The sequence below is a fragment of the Mauremys reevesii genome, linkage group 8 (genome assembly GCF_016161935.1).
Source record: "Mauremys reevesii isolate NIE-2019 linkage group 8, ASM1616193v1, whole genome shotgun sequence".
NCBI lineage: Eukaryota > Metazoa > Chordata > Testudines > Geoemydidae > Mauremys > Mauremys reevesii.
The window spans coordinates 88,482,949-88,503,434 of record NC_052630.1 but is presented as its reverse complement, the minus strand read 5'-3'; the positions used below and the strand labels follow the sequence as shown (position 1 = coordinate 88,503,434).

The window sequence follows — 20,486 nt, the reverse complement described above, 5'->3', positions numbered from 1 at the left end:
TTAGTATTTTGTGGTGAATGCCCCAAATCAGAGTAAGGTGAGCATGTAGTACAACGGATACATTGGTATTCGTTCGCGTGTGTGTGTGTGTGTGTGTTTCTTCTTCTTTTCAGCTCTCAAGTTGAAAACCACTATGGGTGTGCACTTGGGACCAGTAAAAAGATTTTTTTTTCAATCCTGACTTTCATCTTCCTACAGGAGAGACCACTATAATATTACAAAATAAGAAGTACTTAAGAAATCTATCTGAAACAATAGCCTTAATGGTCTCCCATTACTTAACATCCACAGCACTGTTTGAAAATACAACACTCTGCAGCCCAGCATCTCCCATAATTCTGCTATGTATGAGCAAGTTGCCTCCTGTGTGCAGTTCCGGAGGCAGTTCAAAGCTGCAGCACTTTCCCCAACCCCCTTTCTCTGGTTGTCACCAGATTTTCTGCTTCCTTGACAGCAGTCAGTTGTGGTTCTCTTTTTTTCTTGACCTTTCCTTTGCCTTTTGATTTTCTTCATTTTCAGGTAGCAGTGAACAGCCTTCTTTGTTTTTCTTCTCCTTCTCTTGGACCAGGTATTCAGCAGTGAGACTGCACGGAGTCTCAGCTTCAGTGCCTCCCTGCTGAGATCTTCTGCCCCCTTTCAGGGATGGCAGAGTAGCCATGCAAATACAGAACTAAGCCCAGATGTTGCTCCATCTGGGAGGCAACTTTAACGGGCTCCATGGAGGGTGAATTACACCCTGTCTAATATAGCAGTGCAAGGGTCATCCAGTTTACGGCATAGAGCATTTAACCAGACACACATGTTGGGACCTGATCTCCCCAGGAAGTCATGACTCTACCACAGAAAATCCTTATGAGGAGACCTAAAACAGAACTGGGAGAGGCACTAAGGACCAGGAGGACTTCATTCTGCCAGCCCAGGGGGTAAGTCAAAATCATGAGGATAAGTCTGCTACAGCATTTGTGTCAATGTGTCAATTGATGCTATGCAGTTTTGTGCCGGAGCCATGGCATCGAGCTCTGCGGCCACGAGACATGGCTTCTTCCCTGTAAAGTGATTACTCTCTTCAAACAAGCCCTTTGCTTCTCTAAATTCACAGGATCTCTCCTCATTGGAGAAAAGTTGGATAAGAGAGTGGTTGAAAATGCAGCTTAAACCAATCAATCCTCCCGTCTCCACTTAGTGCTCTAAGAAGGGACTACAAACCCACATGCAGACAGAGACACTTCTTTCATCCATTTTCTTTATGGAGGTTCAAGAGAAAAGATAAACCTTGGAACTGAGGAGTGAAGGGAAAACCTCCATCTTCGGTATCACAGTGAGCAAACATACCTTGTCCCAGACCAGAGCTTTGGAGACAGGATGTACTATTTTTCAAGACAAATGGTTTAGTTCAACCACAAACAAATGGATTTGAGAGAGAGCATGCCAGAGTTACTCTCTTGAGATGAAGGCACCACCACACCCCTGCCTCCAGTTTCCAGTCACCTTGGATCCTGCCAAGTGCAAGTTGTCCAGAGGTGGAAGATCTCATTCTGAAACATGTGTGATAGGATTTTCCCCAAAAGAATGCTTTTCAGGGTTTTACTCTGTGTTCTTCACTATTCAGAAGGGCACAGGAAGAATCAGAGCCATCCTTGACTTCAAAAGGCTCAACAAATGGATGAAGAAAACAAAGTTTCAGATGGAGATCCTCACTTTGATAATGATGTCTGTCTCAAGGGGACTTCCAAACCTCAGTGGATTTGGTAGACGCCTTCATCTAGCAGTCTGGCTATTGAAAGGGAAGTGTTAGCTGTGCTAGGCCTATCTTCAGAAGAGATAGAGGACTTAGCTCTCCTCTAGGAGAGCTTGCACTCTAAAAGCCTACTCATCCATTTGGACTAAATTCAGCCTTTGGTGTCAATCAAGCACAGAGCAAACCCAAAAGATCCTGGGATTGCAGTTATTGTAGACTTCCTTCAAGGGGTGGATAAGGGACTTCAGGTATCAGCCCTCTGTAGCGTACTGTTCATATAATCTTTACGCTCCCTGACCAAGAACCTTCAGGTTTCCAGGCTTCTCAGAGCAGTCAGACTGGCGGTCGGACTAACCTTCGCTAAATGGGATCCACCACTGGTGTTGAAAGCCCTAACCACTCATCCTTTTGAACCCCTGACTTCTGCGTCATCATACTACCTCTCCATCAAAACCTGTTTTCTGGTGGCCATCACATCTGCCCTGTGACTTTCAGAACTGACAGCCTTATCTGTGCAGAAACCTTACTGCATATTCCATGAGGACAAGGTGGTGCTAAGAGTGCCAGAAATTTTCTTGCCAAAGGTGAACTTTCCTTTCCATGCCTCACAGGAGATTGCCTTCCCTTCATTCTGTCCAAAGCCACAGCACCCAGCTGTGAAGCTGTGGCACACTTTGGATGTTAGAAGAACGCACAAGATTTACATCAAGCATGTGGAGTCAGCGAGGAGGGCAGGCACCCTGTTTGTCTCCTTCCAACTGAACTCTAGGACTCAGAATCTTGATGCTCCCCCTTGCTAGATGGATCAGGATATGTATTGTTGAGGCATACAATGCAGTCAGTGTTCCTGTACCAGAAGGAATCAAGGAGCTCTCCACAATATCTATGGTGACCTCATGGGCCAAAAGAGCATGTGCTTGCACCACAGAAATCTGCAAAGCAGTAATATGGTCATCAACTAAAATCTTTATCAGATGCCATAGAGTGGACTTTGTCTTCTGCGGAGGGCTTCTTTGGCAGGAAGGCCTTAAAGGTGGTGGTCCAGTAATAACCATGTTGTTTGAGCAATCTTGTAAAAGGGAGAGGTCCTTTTTGTTTCCTTTGTGTTTGTTCTATTATCCCTCTCTCGTCCTGTTCGCTGCTTTGCATGTGTAGCAGAAATGTGGGAGACAGTGGGCTGCAGAACAGAAAATTTCTTACCCAATAATTTCCTTTCTGCTAGCACCATCTCCCACAATTCTGCCCACACTGGATGGCTTGTCAGTTGAGGGTCAACACACGCTTTGGATAAGTTTCCATATAATCAAGGTCTTCTGTACATAGTTACTTGGCTGGCATTGGAATTATTGTTGTTAAATGTGTTTTCTACAAGTTAATTACACTGCTTTGTCACAAATCATCTGGTGGCAAGTCCAGAGAAAAGGAGAAAGTGGCAGCTTGAATTGCATACAGGAAGGGAATAGCCCATCCAGTCATTAAAACATATTTTAAAAAATACAAAATTACTAGTCTAATTTTTGCATAAAGCATCCTGCCTTTGTCTTCCACCCGCCCTTCTGAGCCTTTCTTACCCATAAAATGAAAATCAGTGTGTTCTAGTGTTCATGGAAAATTTCTTCCCTCTTGTAAAATAAGTGTAAAGCAGAAGCATATCTTTCATAATACAGTGTTTCTCCGGTCTTAGGTACAAACAGATATTTCAGGAAGGTAGCCTCCAGAATGGGTTTGAAGATTACTTTTGTTGACTGTAGCAAATTGGAATGCCTGGAGGCTGCAATCACACCAGATACAAAGGTAATGGAAGAATACTCCTGAATTCCATTTGTGGTGTGTTTTGAATGATTTTGTTTTGTTCCTTTACAAATGCTGTTTTTACTATAGGAGTGTAGTAGTTCTTAGGACAGGTTTTTATTTATGGCAGAAAGCACAAACACAGATCTTAAAAGTTCTGAAGTCTCTTCTTGGGAACGTTCTGCTTTTGGGTGGCAAATTCAGAACACTTCAGGGGCCATGCAGAGAGAGGGACATTTTTTATTGGGCTAGTAATAAAGATTTGTTCAGAGGTGAACCTTGTAAAGGGGTTTCTGGGTTGAGGAGGAAAGGTTTTGCTGTTGACTCTGTTAATGGTTAAAGGCTGCTTTTTCATGGTGTTCTTTTTTAGTAATTACACTTTTCACAGCTGGATGGGAACATGGCATTTGGCAAACTAATATTTAATACAGCTAATGATTTCTAAGAAAAGCTCTTAAAAATCATGAAGAAAAATTCACTATTGTATTGGTAAAGCTGTTGCTAAAGGAATTCTAAGAAAGGAGGGTGCATGTGTGAGTGAGATCCATAGCATCAGGCCCAGATGCAAGTATGTGAGGCTGTCAGTCTGGTGCTTTCTTCAGAATATATGCAAAAGAAGGAAAGGAAAAAGTGTCCTTTTAAAAAGAAAGTTATAGGTGATGGTACATTGTGTAACTTACAGATATCTAAAAACTAATGATTTCTGTTTAAAAAATTACAGCTTGTTTGGCTTGAAACTCCCACAAATCCCACCCTGAAGGTCATTGATATTCAAGGCTGTGCAGATGTCATCCATAAACATAAAGACATTATTTTAGTAGTAGACAACACCTTTATGTCAGCATATTTCCAGGTAAGCTGACTGGGTGTCTGAAATAATGGGAAGGTTGATACACAGGCATTTATTTATTTATTTATTTTAAATGATTTCTAATGGCAGAAAGGATGATAAATGAAGAACTGTGTGCTCTTGGCCTCTGGTTTGATTTAAAACTTTCATGCTGAAAGTGTGATGCACAATTGGCTTGTTAACTAATACAGATCTGAGCCAAAACACTTTACACCATTTAAAGAATGAATTGGAAAAAGAACCAGCTAACCATATAAAGATGTGAGATCTATTAAAACAAAGAGGCCAATTAGTTAATGGTTGCACTAAATCAAAACACTGTGCTAGTGCCTTAGATAATTGGTGAAGCTAATTTTCTGCCTTCTCTAACTGTGTCTTAACATGACCTTTTAAATGGATTTTCTGATTTGGTTGCTTTTATAGTTAACTCCTCTTTAAATGGCTGAATTCTTCTCCTGTCTTGTTTGTTTTACTCTAGGACACCTTTCTGGGCCTTATACTGTGTTTTTAATTGTTTTTCTTTTAAAAAATATAAATCTGTAATCTCATTTGATTTGGAGAACAAGGGAACAAAATATTTTAACACTACAACCTCAATGTATTTGAATGCAGCATCTTTGAAATATAGAAAAAACCCTTTAACCTCTCAGCTACACAGTCTTTAGTTCTGGTAATTTGGAGTTTATTATTTTGGCCACAGAAAGCTCCCCTATTTTTTTCCGTTTGTGCAGCAGGTAATACTTTTTCAAGTTAAAAAATCCTGAAGTATAGTGAATAAGATTCAGACAAAATAGAGTTTCCAGTTCATGCCAAGACACACATATACACTTATCTGAGTTAATGAAAATTAGATTTAATTTACTACATTTTGGGAACAGGAATTGTCGTGTTTGATTTGCTTTTTAATTTCTTCATAAATTTAGGAGGTGCTACAAAATAAAGGGTTTGTATGTGATTAAAGTAGATCTGCACAAATACAAAGTTGTAAGATTTGGCATTGTCCAGGTAGTACCTTATATTCTTCCTTTTAAGGCACTGGTTCATATAAGCAAGAACTTAAAGTTTAAGTGTGTGCTTTGCTTTGCTGAATCGGGGCCCTAGTTTGAAAAAAGTTCAGTGATCTTTTTTCTAATTTGGCTCTGAGTTGCTTCTGCAAGACTCAATATGGAAATGTGTTGAAGGAGCAATATCTGCAATAACTTGTCTAGTTAGTATGTCTGTTAATTTGATCACAAAAGAGAAAATCTATTTCAATGATTAACTCTGTAGGATTGTCTGACAAGTATTAAAAGGTAATGTATTAAACACTTGAAGGTTGCTATTGGGACACACTGCTAACAGGATAATTATCCTCAGGAATTTATTACTACTTCAATATGTTGCATATAGAAGAAAGCACTAGGGCTTTAATTACTGTTCCAGTATTGAGAGATGACAGCAAGACCATACAAACTTCTGTACATAGTCTGACAGCAAGATTTTTCTACCTTTTTGTTCTGAATCTATTAACTACATTATCCTTTGAACACACTGAATAAACATAGTATAAGTGTTTAAAGAGTAGTAATTTGCAGTCTGTAATTTAGTGACTGATGTAAAATCAGATCATTTTTAGAGAAAGCAGCTGTTTGTCTTGTCATTTCCAATTACTCTTTCCTTGGAAGAGCAATTTGAAAACTTCAGCAAATGTGAAGAATTCTGTTTGTCAGTTGCTCCTGCTCTAAACTTTTCAATTTTCCTGAGGCAGTGTCATTAAGGTGAAAGACCAATCCAGACACAAATGTACAAAAAAATGCAATGAACAAATTGGCTTGGTTACCTGGGCCTGCCTTTGAAGAGGCTCAGGGTTTTGATTGGTAGGGCAAGTTATTTTGTATGTGCAGTTAACATTGATTAGGTTGTAAGCATGTTGAAGTGGTTACTATTCTTTATGTGCCTATAAGCCATCTGGTAGGTGCAGTCTGTAAATGGAAACAAAATAATTTTAAAAACTGAGTGTAGGATTTTGAGAAGTGCTTTGCATTGCCTTAACTCTTCTCCCACTGAAGTCAATAGGAGATAGACAGTGCTTTTGAAACTCCCAGCCTGTGTGTCTGTTACTTGAGTCTTCTGTTTTTTGATCACCAAATTTCTGCTTTCTGTGGGATGAGGTGAGAGTAGTTTGTGATTTGAAAATGGTGAAAAAATGTTAAATCAGATCTTCTATGTTTGTTCCATTTTAGCGTCCTTTGTCTCTTGGGGCAGATATTTGTATGTATTCTGCAACCAAATACATGAATGGTAAGCGTCTGAATATTACATAGCTCAAATATTCTCTTGGTTTTGTCTAAAACCAATAAGTGTCATAAAATTTCTATTGCTGCTTCATGCTCTTTGTTCTCCATATCTGTCTAAAGAACCCTCAGAAATCCTTGGTATGAGGAAACCTATAAATGGGTGGTATTTCTACCCAGTTCCTGACCACAGCGCATACACAACAGATATTGCCCAACTGACTTTGCCTTCATTTAATTAAAATAACACAGCCCTGAAACAGGACTGTACTTTCAAACCTAAGCTCTTTCCTGAGCAAGTTGACTAGGATTTCTCCCTCTAGGACCTTCTTTGCCTTTCTCTCTTGGCTCTTGGTAACACAGACACTGGTTGTAATGACCCTCAACTGTTTGAAAAGCACCATGTGCAAAAATGCTGTGTGGAAGGCCACAAGTGATTGGCGTTACCTCCTGAAATGTGTAGGGGTAAATAGTCAGTGGAAGCTTAATAAACTGGGTGCTACTTTGGGTGGAAAACACTTTCACAATAACAGGTTTCAGACTCTGACTGCTATCTTTCTTGATAGCTCTTAGCTCTGACAGCTCCCTCAGCCAGTGTATCCCTTTAGATCATGGATAGCCCCTTATGAATCCCCACCCCTCATTTACAAACCCAGGTCCTCACCTGGATTTCCAGCTATGCATCACTGATCCACAAACCCACTGTGTCCCCCAACAGAGTCCCACTACCCCCAGTCTGGCTGGCCATGCCCCAGCCAGCAACTGCAGGCAGCTCAGTAAAGCGAGTGCATCAGTCAGTGAGATGGATTGCTGGCTGGGGCTGCAGTAGCTGGTAGACAACCCCTCACCCAGCAGGGGCCATTACTGGAGGTGGGGGATTGTTTGTTTGTTTCACTGAGGAGAGTGTACTCTGACAATTTCAAGGGCTTCTCTGAGATAGAGAGATCAATCAGTAGCACAGCAAAGAGTCCTTTATATTCCTGAATGGAGCTAATGATCTGATTTCCAGGATGAGTCAGAAGAATAGCTCTGTACTTCCTTACAAGACCCGACAGCCTGTCACTCAAGTACATACAGGGTTACAACACTCTATAAACCAAGGGTGGGCAAACTTTTTGGCCTGAGGGCAACATTGGGTTTCCGAAACTGTATGGAGGACCAGGTAGGGAAGGTTGTGCCTCCCTCCCCAAACAGCCTGGCCCCCTATCCGCCCCCTCCCACTTCCCGCCCCCTGACTGCCCCCTTGAAACCCTCAACCCATCCAACCCCCCTGCTCCTTGTCCTCTGACCGCCCCCTCCTGGGACCCCCTGCCCCTAACTGCCCCCCTGTGACTCCACCCTCTAGCTGACCCTCCCTGTCCCTGGACTGACCCGACCCCCATCCACATCCCTGTCCCCTGACATGCCCCCCGGACTCCCACGCTTATCCAACCCTGTCCCCTGAGTGCACTTCCCCCCCCCAAACTTCCACCCCATCCAACCACTCCCTGTCCCCTGACTGCCCCCCAGGACTCCCTGCCTCTTATCCAACCCCCCACTCCCTGCCCTCTTACCATGCTGCTCAGAGCAGCAGAACTGGCAGCCGCGTCACCCGGCCGGAGCCAGCCCTACCCCCCAGAGCACTGGTGGCACAGCGAGCTGAGGCTGCAGAGGAGAGGGGACAGCAGGGTCGGGGCTGGGGGCTAGCCTCCCTGGCCAGGCAGGACAGTCCTGTGGGCTGGATGTGGCCCGCGGGCTGTAGTTTGCCCACCTCTGGTTATGAAAAAAATCAAACTTTGTTAAAGTGAACAGAAGCCACTAAGGTATAGTGGCCACTATCACTAAAACTGGCTAAGAGCAGTATCTACAGTTGTGTCTGCTCCATAGCAACAAATGAGCTGCTAGATGGAAGTGTTAGGTGCTGGTATTTTACCTGTTTTCTGGCAAGTAGAGAGCCGGGGTGTCTCAAATCTCAGGTATTCTGAGAAGAGGGCAGATGCCAACTGTTCACTGTACAAGCAGGCTCTGCCAGCGGCTACAGAGCATAGCACTAACCATGATCTAGGAGGCTAATCTGGATCTTGGCCTGAATGTCAGTGCATAGATGATGGCAGCAGTGAGGAGAAATATCTGATGTCTTGAACTGCAAAAACAGAAAAGGAAATATGTAGTAGCAGGACCAAGAAAACAACCCCCAGCCCTTTATATATTGAAAGCTTCCTGACTACAAACAAGTTGTTAATTTAATGCTCTTCTTTTATCTTCAGGGCACAGTGACGTTGTAATGGGATTGGTTTCAGTAAATTGTGATGATCTCTATGAAAGGCTCAAATTCTTACAAAATGGTAAGTAGGCAACACAGGAAATGCTTTAAAACTTACTGGATCCAGGTATGCCTGTACACAACAGAAATTTTTACATGTGGTGTATTTACATATATGAAATCCATGTATCTCGGCTACAAATGTGACCCAAGAGCTTAAGTGGGATGGACTGTGGCCTAGTGCCCATAGCACTGCATTGGTAGTCGGGAGATCTGGGTTCTATTCCTGTCTCTGCCACCTAGGGTGACCAGAGAGCAAGTGTGAAAAATTGGGATGGGGGTGGGGGTATAGGAGCCTATATAAGGGAAAAAACCCCAAAATCGAGACATCTGGTCACCCTACTGCCAGCAGCCTCCTAGGTAGACTTGAACAAGTCATGTTGCTTCTCTGTGCCTCAGTTTCCCAAGCAGTAAAATGGGGATAAATAATACTGACCTTTTGAAAAGTGCTTTCAGATCCGCTGATGGAAAGCACTGTTTATGTTTATCACTATTTGCACTGCTTATACATGGAAAGATTCTTATTATTATTTTCAAGTGTCAGAACAGAAAAACGGGAAACAAAGTGGTTAATTGTCCTTTTAATTCATAATTAAATTAATTAATGGCCCAGGGGATTAGTAAAGGCTTCTATACAAGCCTCTGTTCCTTAGACCATGGGTGAGATCCTCCATTGAAATCCAATGACAAAACTTCCATTGAGTTCAATGGGGCCAGGACTTCACCTCATGTGTTTAAATTCATCCCAAGTCATCTATTGGCCTATGTGAAATGAGTTGATAGTGTCAGTTTATTGCCAGGTGTCATAGCTCAGGGCAATTGTACCTGTATTCTCCCTCTGTGATTCAGCAAGGGCACCTACTCTGAGGCTTCCAGCTCCCTAACCATTGCCTTTCTTGTGTAGACACCTATGTCTCAACCACTTCTTACTGGGGTATTTCCAGGCTGCACTGTTTCCTGCCTTGACTGTGTTCTCCCTAGCAGAGGCTGGCCTTGCCCACTTGCTTGCTTTCTCTACAGAGACTGATAAGAGTCATAAGTTATCACGTAGCTCTTTCTGTGTAGCCTATTTTATTCTTAAGATAAAAGCACTACAGACAAAACATATTAAAACCAATAAAAACGCATGCTACTAAGCTTATCAGTGATCATCCCAACCCTAATACGTGATCTTCAGTACTCCACCCAAGGGGTTTCTTGTGGTTTCAAGTTAATCACAGCTTCAGCTCAGAACAGACACCCAGTTTAATGGTGCCTTAGTAGGCCAAGTCCTTCCAGTTCTTCCCTAAGGATTAGGGCCCTGTCCATTTGTTGGATCAGAAAGAAGGCCTTGAGCCAATTTGAAAGTAGGCTATTCATCCAAAAATCCTTTCTTTATCTGTTGTCTCTGGAGAATCAGTTTGAACTAGTATATGTGCACCTTGCCAGGGGAGTGGTCTCAAAGGGCTGATAGTGGAGGAATTACATTAGCAACCCCCTCTGACTAGAAAAGGTACATACAGTTCTATAACAGCACACACACAATTACATATTTAATACAATGGACCCTAATAGTATTAACTCCAATTCAATAAGGTTTAGCTTACTTTAAAATTTATCTTAATTCCATAAGGTTTGTCCAGAATATCGTTAGTCTGTCACACAAAGGTGTTTGTGGTTTGGTTTGGTTTGGTAATTACCTTTTTAATGGGGACCAATTCAGCAGTGACCAAGGACTGAATATAGAAACGCCTTAAATGAGATTCAGATCCTGGAAAGACTTGCATACATGCTTCGTTTTTAGGCTCTGTGAGTAGTCGTACGGACGTCAGTGGGAGTCCTCCGCATAGAAAAATAGACATTGTATGTCCTTTGCAGGATCAGGGTCCTAGATAGCAAGCTTTGCTTGGCAGGAACTCTCTCTTACTGTATGTTTGTACAGTGCCAACAGAATTGAGCCTCTAACCCCACTGTGCTACAAGCCATTAATAACTGCCCTCATTTGTTGGAGGTAGTCCTTTCAGATCAGGATTGAAGCAGTGTCTGTTCTGGGGATAAATAGAGGACTTTTGGCTGCAGGGCTGTCAGGACAGTACCTTTCTAAACTTATTTAAATATTCATTTTCTCCCCCCTAATACCCTACAAAATATCTCCTTACATGTGTATAAGGAGGCATATAATTAATAAACTATTTTATGTAGCTGGTGTCCATTTTTTGATTGTTTTCCTTTAGACCCATGACCATAGCACTCAGCGCGCACACGTGATTTTTGTATGATAAATTGGGAATCTTTTATGTTTTGGCAGCTGCATTTTTTTCTGTCTGTATTTTTACGAATTCATTTTTATCCATTGAATAAAGAACACATGAGGCAGGGCAAATACAAAGTAAGTCTAAACAAAGTCATCTGAGGGAGTGCCTTATGTCTGATAAGATTCATCCCTGAGTCTTCAGTGTTTTAGCTCCTGCCTGACTCTTATACTTTGGGGGGAGGGGAGGAGGAAATACAAACGTGTGTATATTTTTCTCTCTCCTTTATCTTGTTTTAAAGTTAGAATATTTTTAGTGTGGTATCAAAGTACTATGTTTGAGTTTCCAAATATAGGGCCAAATTACACCCTGGTATAAACAGGCAAAGTTCCCATAGAAGTCAATGGGAATAGCATCTGTTACTTTCCAAACTGACACCTGATGTTAAGACCTTATTCAATAAGGCAGAAGAGGTTTTTTATATATTTGTAATATTTGTGCTATTTTATAGCCCTTGGAGCAGTTCCATCTCCTTTTGACTGTTACCTTTGCAATCGGGGTTTAAAGACACTGCAGATCCGGATGAAGCAGCATTTCTACAATGCACTGGCTGTTGCTCAGTACCTTGAATCAAATCCCCGGGTAGAAAAAGTCATTTATCCTGGTAAGTTGCAGGATTTCTGAAGAGAAGATATTTTGGTTCTGGCTCTGTTTGGTATAGGATGCTGCATTCCTAGGTGTTGCTGATACATCCATTGAATTTGATTTGTAAATTTTACTCTGGCATAGGCATTTATCTTGCAGTTGATTCTATGCTGCTTAACACTTGAAGATTGCTTTTTATGTGCCTTAGTGTGGCTTGCTCTTCTCTGACGCATTTTTAACAGACTGTATAAGCTGTTTTATTCAAAATGTGACTAATTTCAGGACTGACCTCGCATCCGCAGCATGAGCTAATGAAGCGTCAGTCCACTGGCTGTCCTGGGATGGTCACCTTTTATATTAAAGGAAATCTTGAACATGCTGAAATCTTTCTCAAGAATTTAAAGGTAATTTCCCTTCAAATGAATGTAAACTAATTCTGTAAGAGAACCTGATTGTGACTCAGTTAGTGAGTGAAAGAGGAAGTGATTATCTTCAAAGCAAGGACTGTCTTTCTATGTGTTTGGGAAGCTTCTAATTTATTTGAGTAGTACTACAATCTAAATAATGGATAATTATGAGATGGGACAGTAATGAGAAGGAAGAAAAGGAAGTATCAGCCCATTTGAAGTGTTTACAATCATAGCTGGGGCTTATATAGCTAGTTTAAACTATGTGTTGCTACTAAAAGTATTTGCATATCTTCCGACAACTGTCAATGCAATTTGAAAGCAGAAGAACTGTCTCTGATGTAACACTGCTAGAACATTTTAAAATACTTGACAATAGAAAATGCCTTTTGAGACTTCTTCATGATCCATGTTCCAAAAGGAAGTGCTGCCTCTTTCTGGCAGATCACCTGACGGGTGTTCTCGTAACATGAGCTTTAAAGCATTGTTTAGCTCCCTTTTTCTTAAACATCATCATTTAACTGGTTCATGGCTATTGTTCTCTGGACACATTTTTGAAAATTTTTTAAAACAGAACCAATTAGTATCTATATTGACAGTCAAATTAAGGATTTCTCTTCCTCCCATACCGTCCCACCACCACTAGCCTTCACTCCCCAAATAAAATCACAACTGAAATTTCACATAATCAAATAACATCCCACAAACAAAAGTTTGAGTACAAAAATGAGTCTTTCATCCTGTTCTGGAAGGTCAGCCATCTCTGCTTCTGTTTGTTTAATAGGGAGAAGCAAATTCCAGAATCCAGGATTCACCTCCCTCTAAGTGTTTTCACCTCCAGCCCCTCAGTGTCCTGGCTAATCAGTTGTTGGGCTGATGCTTAAGGAAAGAAGTGTTTTCTAAGGCCTGGTCTACACTAGGCGTTTAAACCGGTTTTAGGAGCGTAAAACCGATTTAACGCCACACCACACACACTGAGAGGCCTTTTTATATCGGGTATAAAGGCTAAACTGGTTTCTTCTGTACTCTCCTCTAGAGGAGGAGCGCTCTCGTATTACCACCATATCGGAGGAGTTTTAGTGGCGCGCCCGGCGGTGGGGCCTCCGGCGGTATCCCCTGGCACACCACTGACACCACTGACAGCAATCTGAAAATCGGATGCAGCGGCCCAGGTGGGAGAAGCCCCAGGAAAACTTTTTTGAATTTTTGTTTTTTTGCTTAGCATGGAGCTGCAGCACTTGCAGCGAGGCGCGAAAAAAAAAAAAAAAAAAAAAAAAAAAAAGGAGACATGGATGATGCGGATGTGATCGATGGCAGGGTAGGGCAAATCTGTTCTATCAGCGCTGTTACAGAAAAAAAAATTCAAAAAAATTTTTAAAAAATCTCCAGACAGGCGCCATAGCAGACTCTCAGCGTGACAAGCGTAGACAAGCCCAAAGCAAGCCCAAGAAAAATGGAGGCTCATGGACTGGAGGACTCAGCTATCCCACAAGTTCAGTCAGTCTCACAAAAGTTTGCATTCTCTGGCTGAGCTCTTTGTCTCAAACAGTCCTCCAAGTGGTCAGGGTGGAGTCAGCAGGGCATGGCTACACACACACCACCCCCCACCCACCCACCCCAGAAAAAAATCCTCTTGACTCTTTAACATGTCACCCTATCTTTACTGAATGCTGCAGATTAGACCTGCTGCTGCAGCACCATGCAGCACTCCTCCCCACACACCACCATCCACTGGCTGTGGTGGCTGATGGTGGGTCTCCTCATCAGTCAAAGGTTGGCACACTTGTCATGGGCACAGGGCAGTGAGGGTAATGTAAGGATGCAGCATCGGTGAGGTTAGGGTGCCTGGGGTGGCCTGGCCTAATTTTTGGTAGATTCCTGGTACTAGGTGATAACCCATCCGTCATCATAAGGGGGGGGCTTGGCTCATCAGCCCCCCCCCCAAAAAAAAAAAAAATAATCAGGTTGCCCTGGACTGGATGAGGATGCTGGGCTCCTCTGCTCTGCTGTCCTCCTGTGCTCTGTGGCAGCTGGCAGCTGGTCTGTGTATTCCATTCCTCACTTCATTTCTTTCATTCCATCTTACTCACAATTCTTTATTCTTTATTCACACAACACAAGGGGGGGACACAGGAGCAGGAAGGGAAGGCTGGGGGAAGAAAGAAAGAATCAGCAGGTGGGGCAGAATGGGCATAGCACCTGTGATATGCAGCTACATTTCTGCTGCAGGATCTGACAGAGCACTGCTCTCTCTGCTACAGTTCTCTTCTAGTATACTCTACCATATTCCAGCAGGGAGGGATCTTTTTTTAGATAAGGATTCCCAGGAATGGTTTTGAGCCCCATTTCTTTCCTTTAGAGCCTGCAAGCAGCAGCCAGGGGCTAAAGCAGCCAAGCAACAACCAAAAGCAGCAATGGTGCATATATGGTGGTTTAATTTTTATCATGGTAATCATGGCAGCATATGGGTGTTTATGGTCTGCTGTGCTGTGCAAAATGGTCTGCATGCATGTGCTGAATGCATGGTGACAGCCTGCAAGCATAACAGCAACACATCATGTCACAAAACCATGACATCAGCAAATGACAGTCACAAGGCAAAAAAGGCTCATTGGCTTCAGGGGGGGCCAGGGAAAAAGGGCGAAGTGGGCTTTTCCAGAGCCATCCAGGAGCTTGATTTTTGCTCCCATTGGAACAGGCGACAATTGATTTTTATCCAATCAGGCGGGGCGACGGAGCCGATGATTTCAAGCCCAAGGGAGGCACCAGGAACTATGGGATGGGGAAGCGGGAGGGATGCTATAGCACACAGCCAACAACGCTCCGCCTCGGAATGTTACGTGTGTTGGCATCATATAATGTTTATTGGTTTTCCACTTTTATTTTTACCAATTTGTGTTACAAATCAATTTTATACAAATTGTTTTATAAAACGGTTTTTAGAAAAACAATGAAATAGATTGTCTGGGTATACAAGGAGTGGATTACTCCTGAATGCAGAAGAGGCAAGAGGAACAATAGCAGGCATACTGATCCTGACAGCAGCTGCCGCATCCTCAGCAGACACACATCTAGTGTATATTTCTGAATGCAGCAGAGTGTGTAGAGAGCATTTTGTCATCTAGTGCAAGAACATATCTATGATTAAAGATCAGTGATTAGTGAAGACCTTTAATGGGTGATGGGCATTCCTCAAAGGATCAGCAATTGAATTCTGTTAAGTATCCAGCAGTTTGGCTTCTCTTCCAAATTTCTGGGTTTGCAAAATCATAAGAGTCATCTTGAGAGAAAAGAATCTCATTACCTTTCTGCTTCTAGTAAGGCTGCAAACACAAGTAAAATACCTCTGAAACAGTGTTCCATCAGTTCTGCCCTGTAGTGGCAGTGTAGTGGGGCGTGAAACCTGAAGAATTAATAGTTAGGACAGGAGAGGGATGTGGTAAAGAGAGAGGAGGGAGGAATTTCAATTTAAAGGTTTTTTTAAAGTTCTGTTCTTTCTTTATTTATTTTTCAAAGAGATTCACCCCATCTCCACTCTGACTATACTCAAAGCTCAGAGGTGCAGCCTGGTTAGCCCTGACAAAAATTTCTCCCTTGATTTGCTTACTTTATCTTTCTTCTCTTCTTTAGGCAAGTTAAGCCTGAAGTTTTCAGACCCAGTAACATTTTGCTAGTAACCTACATACCAATTGTTTTTTCTTACTGCATCCAATATTTTTTCCATGGTATGAAAGTTTTTTGTGGTTTTCTAGTTCAGCGAATTCCACTTCAAATTAAGTAAATTATAAAACGTAATTGCTTTTTTCTCTACAACGTAGCTGTTTTAAATCCTCTTGCCTTTGTTTCACATAAACAAACAAGCAGTTTTTCAAAGTGAACTTTTGTATTTCCTGCTATAGCTTTTCGCACTGGCTGAGAGTCTGGGAGGATATGAAAGCCTAGCAGAACATCCGTAAGTCAGTCTTCCAGTAGAGATTTAAGATGAAACAATCCTTAAATTGCTGTGGAAGAAAAGCTTCCGTTGGATTTTGTGGTCATCTTGAAACTGTGTAGTGTTTAAAATTTGAATGTTTCACTTTGTGGCCAACCACCGTAGAGCTAATTTTTATATCATGTGAGCATTTTATGGCTGGTCAAGAAATGAGCAGTGATGTGATCTTATTTTAGAAATTTAAACAATGGAAGACTCTTGCTTTCAATGGTACAGTATGGTGTCACCAAGACCTTCCCATGATTTCTTTACCTCCTCTCCAGTCCCGTAAAAGGATCACAATAGCAGAAAGTAGCCCTAAAAGCCATGGTTCTGGCTGATGGAGAATTCCCTTATTTTAGGCATTGTGGAAGATGGCCATAAGGCTGCTTTCTAAGCAGTGGTGCAAGTAGAAATCATTTCTTGCCGGTACTGCACTCATAAGAGGGATGCAAGCGGGGGGAACATGACCTCCCCACATGGCCTTCCATGTGTTAAACAAATGCAGTTGTAAAATGATACTTTAGGCCCCCAGTGCCACCTGTACTTCCAGGTGTCATTGAGGATCCAGCAGCACCCCAAATTGAAAACTTTTTAAATGAAAGGAGGATAGGAAGGATAATCACCCCATTTTCCTTTAACACACTAACACATAAGTGCCTCCCTTATGTCCAAACTAAGCTTCTGCCAGCTTGCCTTTATCTAAGTATTGCTCTCCGCCAGGCACTAAGAAAGCAAAGATGCTCCACCATCTGGGTTTGATGGAAAAGAGGCATAGAATAGTTTATGCTATGTGCATCTTGATAGAACTACAGCCCACATTGTTTGTTTTATTATTTTCCTCAGCATGACACACAGGAGGGGCAATCAAAATCAGCCTGGCAGAATATGCATGAAAAATCTCTCTGGACAGATAAGCAGTTGATCAAAATCACATTCTCTGATCTCTTGGGGCCAAATCCTGTTCCACTGAAATCAAAAGGAGTTTTGCTATTGACTTCAATGGGAACAAGCTTTGACATCTGGAGAGGAAGGAACAAAACCACTCAAGCAAGAGCTATGTTGCTTATACCACAGGTATCAAAGGCTGCTGACTCACGTGAGAAAGTCAGCAGACATCTGATCTTTGTCCATTGCAAGGCAAGAGAGAAATCAGCAATCAATGAGGCTAGAACAGTCTCTGTACCATATCCAACTCATAAGTCCATCTGCAAAGGATCAAGGAATATGAAGGCTCCAGATTACCTTGAAGTACTCAGTCCCTTGGTTAGAACGCTCCCATTAGTATATGTTCATTGTCCAGAGGCTGGAGCAGGAAAGAAGCAAAATGGAGATGTTTCCAGGGCCTTTTAGCTTCTGCTAAGTGAAGGGAAATCTATTCTCACGGTGAAAGATGGTATTTGGAGTCACATGGGCAAGTTACATGTCCATCACCCCCACCCATATTGTAGTTAGAATGTTCACAGGAAACGTCCATTAAGTGTAGACAGGCATTTTCCAGGGTCTATTGTGAGCTAAGTCTTCCTTAATGAGCCGTTCAACTTGACTTGTCCCTTCATGTGCTGGCTAAATAACTTGTGGGCATTACCACAAGAGCAAACATGTAGTAACCAGAGCTAATCTTCATAACTTCAGATACCAAGATGAATATACATGCATAGAAATAGCCTAATCGTAAGTACCAGCTATTTCATGTACATGACTACAAGAAATTCTGAAGACCCTCTGTGCCAGCACCATGCCCCACTGGAGTTTTATTCTGTTATGTAACAACAGAGATGGAGCCAGTAATATGACTGTTTAGCCTAAAAAGGCAAGGTTAATTTTCAGCTGTGAATGAGCCTTTGAGCCTAGTCAGTGACAGCATACTGCCACACATTCAGGTTAATAGGCTTCAGTGTTCCTTTGCGGGTACCAGATTTATGGACATTAAAAAGTTATGTGATGAGGTGGTTTAAAGCATAACACAAGTTTTTAGGTTTGCAAATCTGTGAACCTCTGCCTCTTTGGGACTTTATTTTATTTATTCATTCATTCATTGCTGGTCATATCCTCCCACATTATCCTCTCTACCCTTTGCTCATGAGGTTATGTATGTGTCTTGTAGCACTCTTCTGAACACCAGTTGGAAGGATTTTTTTTTCCAGTAAGTGTGGACTGATTCTTTTTTCTTAGAAGGCATGTAACTCTTTGTTAGGTACAGGCTGATTAACAAAACAATTGGGGCTGTTAATTTTCTATGGAATTTGAAGAAAGTTTAAGTTCAACTATATTTTCCAGTGCAGTGCTGAAATGGGTGTTTTGTATGTACGAACATCACCATGCTTAACTCTTCACTTCCCCCCAGATATGTAGTATTCAGTCTGTTTATAGGGGATTTGGGTGAGGAACCATTTCACCATATGTATGATTTAATAAAAAACAAATTTTAAATAGAATGTATCCTAAACTGCATTAGGCTATTGTACCCAAATGTATTTCAAATTGGGGTGATTCAACTTCATTCATAGGAACGGACTCCTGAAACTCTTGCCACAAAAATGGTCCATAGTTATGCAAGTAATCCCATTGTCTTCAATGGAACTGATCAAATGATTAAGGGTTTACAGGATTAGGTTCCAAGTTTTGTAAATTGTTCTGAATGAAAGTGACAGTGCCAGAGCTGTCAGATCAGAAGGTGCTTCTTTCAAATAAAGGTGGACAGATGTGTGATAAGTCTTAGCACTATTGCTAAGATGAGGAACATAGTGTCAGCAAAGTTCTTAGCAGATTCCTGAGGGCAGCTGGTTTAAAGCTGTCAATGTCCAGTATTATAATCTTCACTTATAGTTCTCTCACCCACAAAGCTTGAACATGAGACCCTTGTGGTTTTTTTTAAATTTTGTTGTTCCAGTTAACAAAATGCATATTAGACTAATTTGTCTGCAAAGAAGAATTCTATGTTCAATTATACTGGGACACCACCACTGATTCCTGTCAGGCTGCAGAACTGGGCTGACATCAGAATCCAAACATCCTCTGGTCACTGCATGCAGAGGCATTCCTCTAATGATTTGGACTTGATATGATACAGTATGAATTTCATAGATAATTCAGACTAATGGAGAGAAAAAGAACCAAAAACACTTATTTAAATACCTTCCATCCCCCCTCCTGAGGGCTCCTGACCAACATAAAACAGCACTACTTATGCTACAAAGGCTTTGTTTAAGTTTGTTAGCACATGGATTGTGCTGTTAAAGCCCTAAGAATGAATGCCCTCCCTAGCCTGAAAGGAGCAGAGTGCAGCCGTGCACCCTGCCACCGCAACCTACTAGAAATCTCTTGCAGGTACAGGGTACCGCCCTACTTGCACTCCTGCTTCTAAGCATCTCCTCCTAAGTCCTGGTGTAGGTGGTGGGGTGGGGCATGGAGCAGGAGGGGAGTGGCACAGTTCAGAGCAAGCTTTGTCTGTCCCCTTTTCCAGACTCTTTAGCGCACCCCCTCTGTATCTTAAGTCTTTAACCTCCTTGTGGTGGAATTCCCTGATTCTTCCACTCTCAGCTTGCGTGCTAGGCTACAGTGCCCTGGATACCAAACATGACTGATCAGTAGATCCAACTGGGTTTTGGCTACCTGCTGTTCTTCCATGAGATGGGGTTAGTGGTGAATATAGTGACCCCACACAGCCTTCATAAAACAAAGTATTATTTAATCTTAACAGTAGGAATGCAGCATAGGATCTGAGAGACAGTTTGTTTTAAAAATTGTCTATGTTCATATCTATCTTACCTAAAGGTTTAGATTGCCCTGTCTTACCCTGACCTCTGGAGGCCAGGGGTCAGTTAGCTCCCCAACAGTGTCAGATCCCCTCAAAGGAGTATCTGTGTGTAAACCCTTTTGAGATTGCTTGATCCCTTCCCTCTCCAAGGGGCTGAGTCCTTCCTGGGTGGAGCTGGTCTGGCAGGCCCAGCAAGCAGGGGCTGAGCCAGGGCTTCAAAGCAAATTGCTCTGCATTGTCTTGATAGTTACATCTTTCTGCAAATAACCACACCTCCCCTTTCTGGATACATTTCCTGACAAAACTATGATTCACAATATCTGCATACAGCAGATAACACAATTAGTTCAAAATACCACATTCATGAACTATTACAGGCAGCTGTAAATCCACCACAAGGCTTAATGAGCTGCAGTGCACAGCAGTGTGGAGATTCTGGGTGGTGCTGTGACCCCCCAAGGCAGTCCTGGAAAGCTGGTGTAACTTACACAGGCCTCAAGGGCTTCGGAGGGCACAAAG

At 42.2% G+C, this 20,486-nt stretch overlaps 1 protein-coding gene across 4 annotated transcripts in view; it reads left to right on the top strand.

Annotated features, from left to right (window-relative positions):
* CTH (cystathionine gamma-lyase) overlaps positions 1 to 20,486 on the top strand; it is a 52,700-nt gene that overhangs the window by 21,407 nt on the left and 10,807 nt on the right. For 3 of the 4 annotated variants that reach the window (XM_039485285.1, XM_039485284.1, XM_039485286.1), the window contains exons 5-11: positions 3,423 to 3,532; positions 4,251 to 4,382; positions 6,602 to 6,659; positions 8,899 to 8,976; positions 11,697 to 11,849; positions 12,113 to 12,234; positions 16,137 to 16,189. In XM_039485285.1, the coding sequence (XP_039341219.1) occupies positions 3,423 to 3,532; positions 4,251 to 4,382; positions 6,602 to 6,659; positions 8,899 to 8,976; positions 11,697 to 11,849; positions 12,113 to 12,234; positions 16,137 to 16,189 (706 nt within the window). The remainder of the gene's footprint in view (positions 1 to 3,422; positions 3,533 to 4,250; positions 4,383 to 6,601; positions 6,660 to 8,898; positions 8,977 to 11,696; positions 11,850 to 12,112; positions 12,235 to 16,136; positions 16,190 to 20,486) is intronic. The other variant, XM_039485287.1, reaches the window with a different exon arrangement.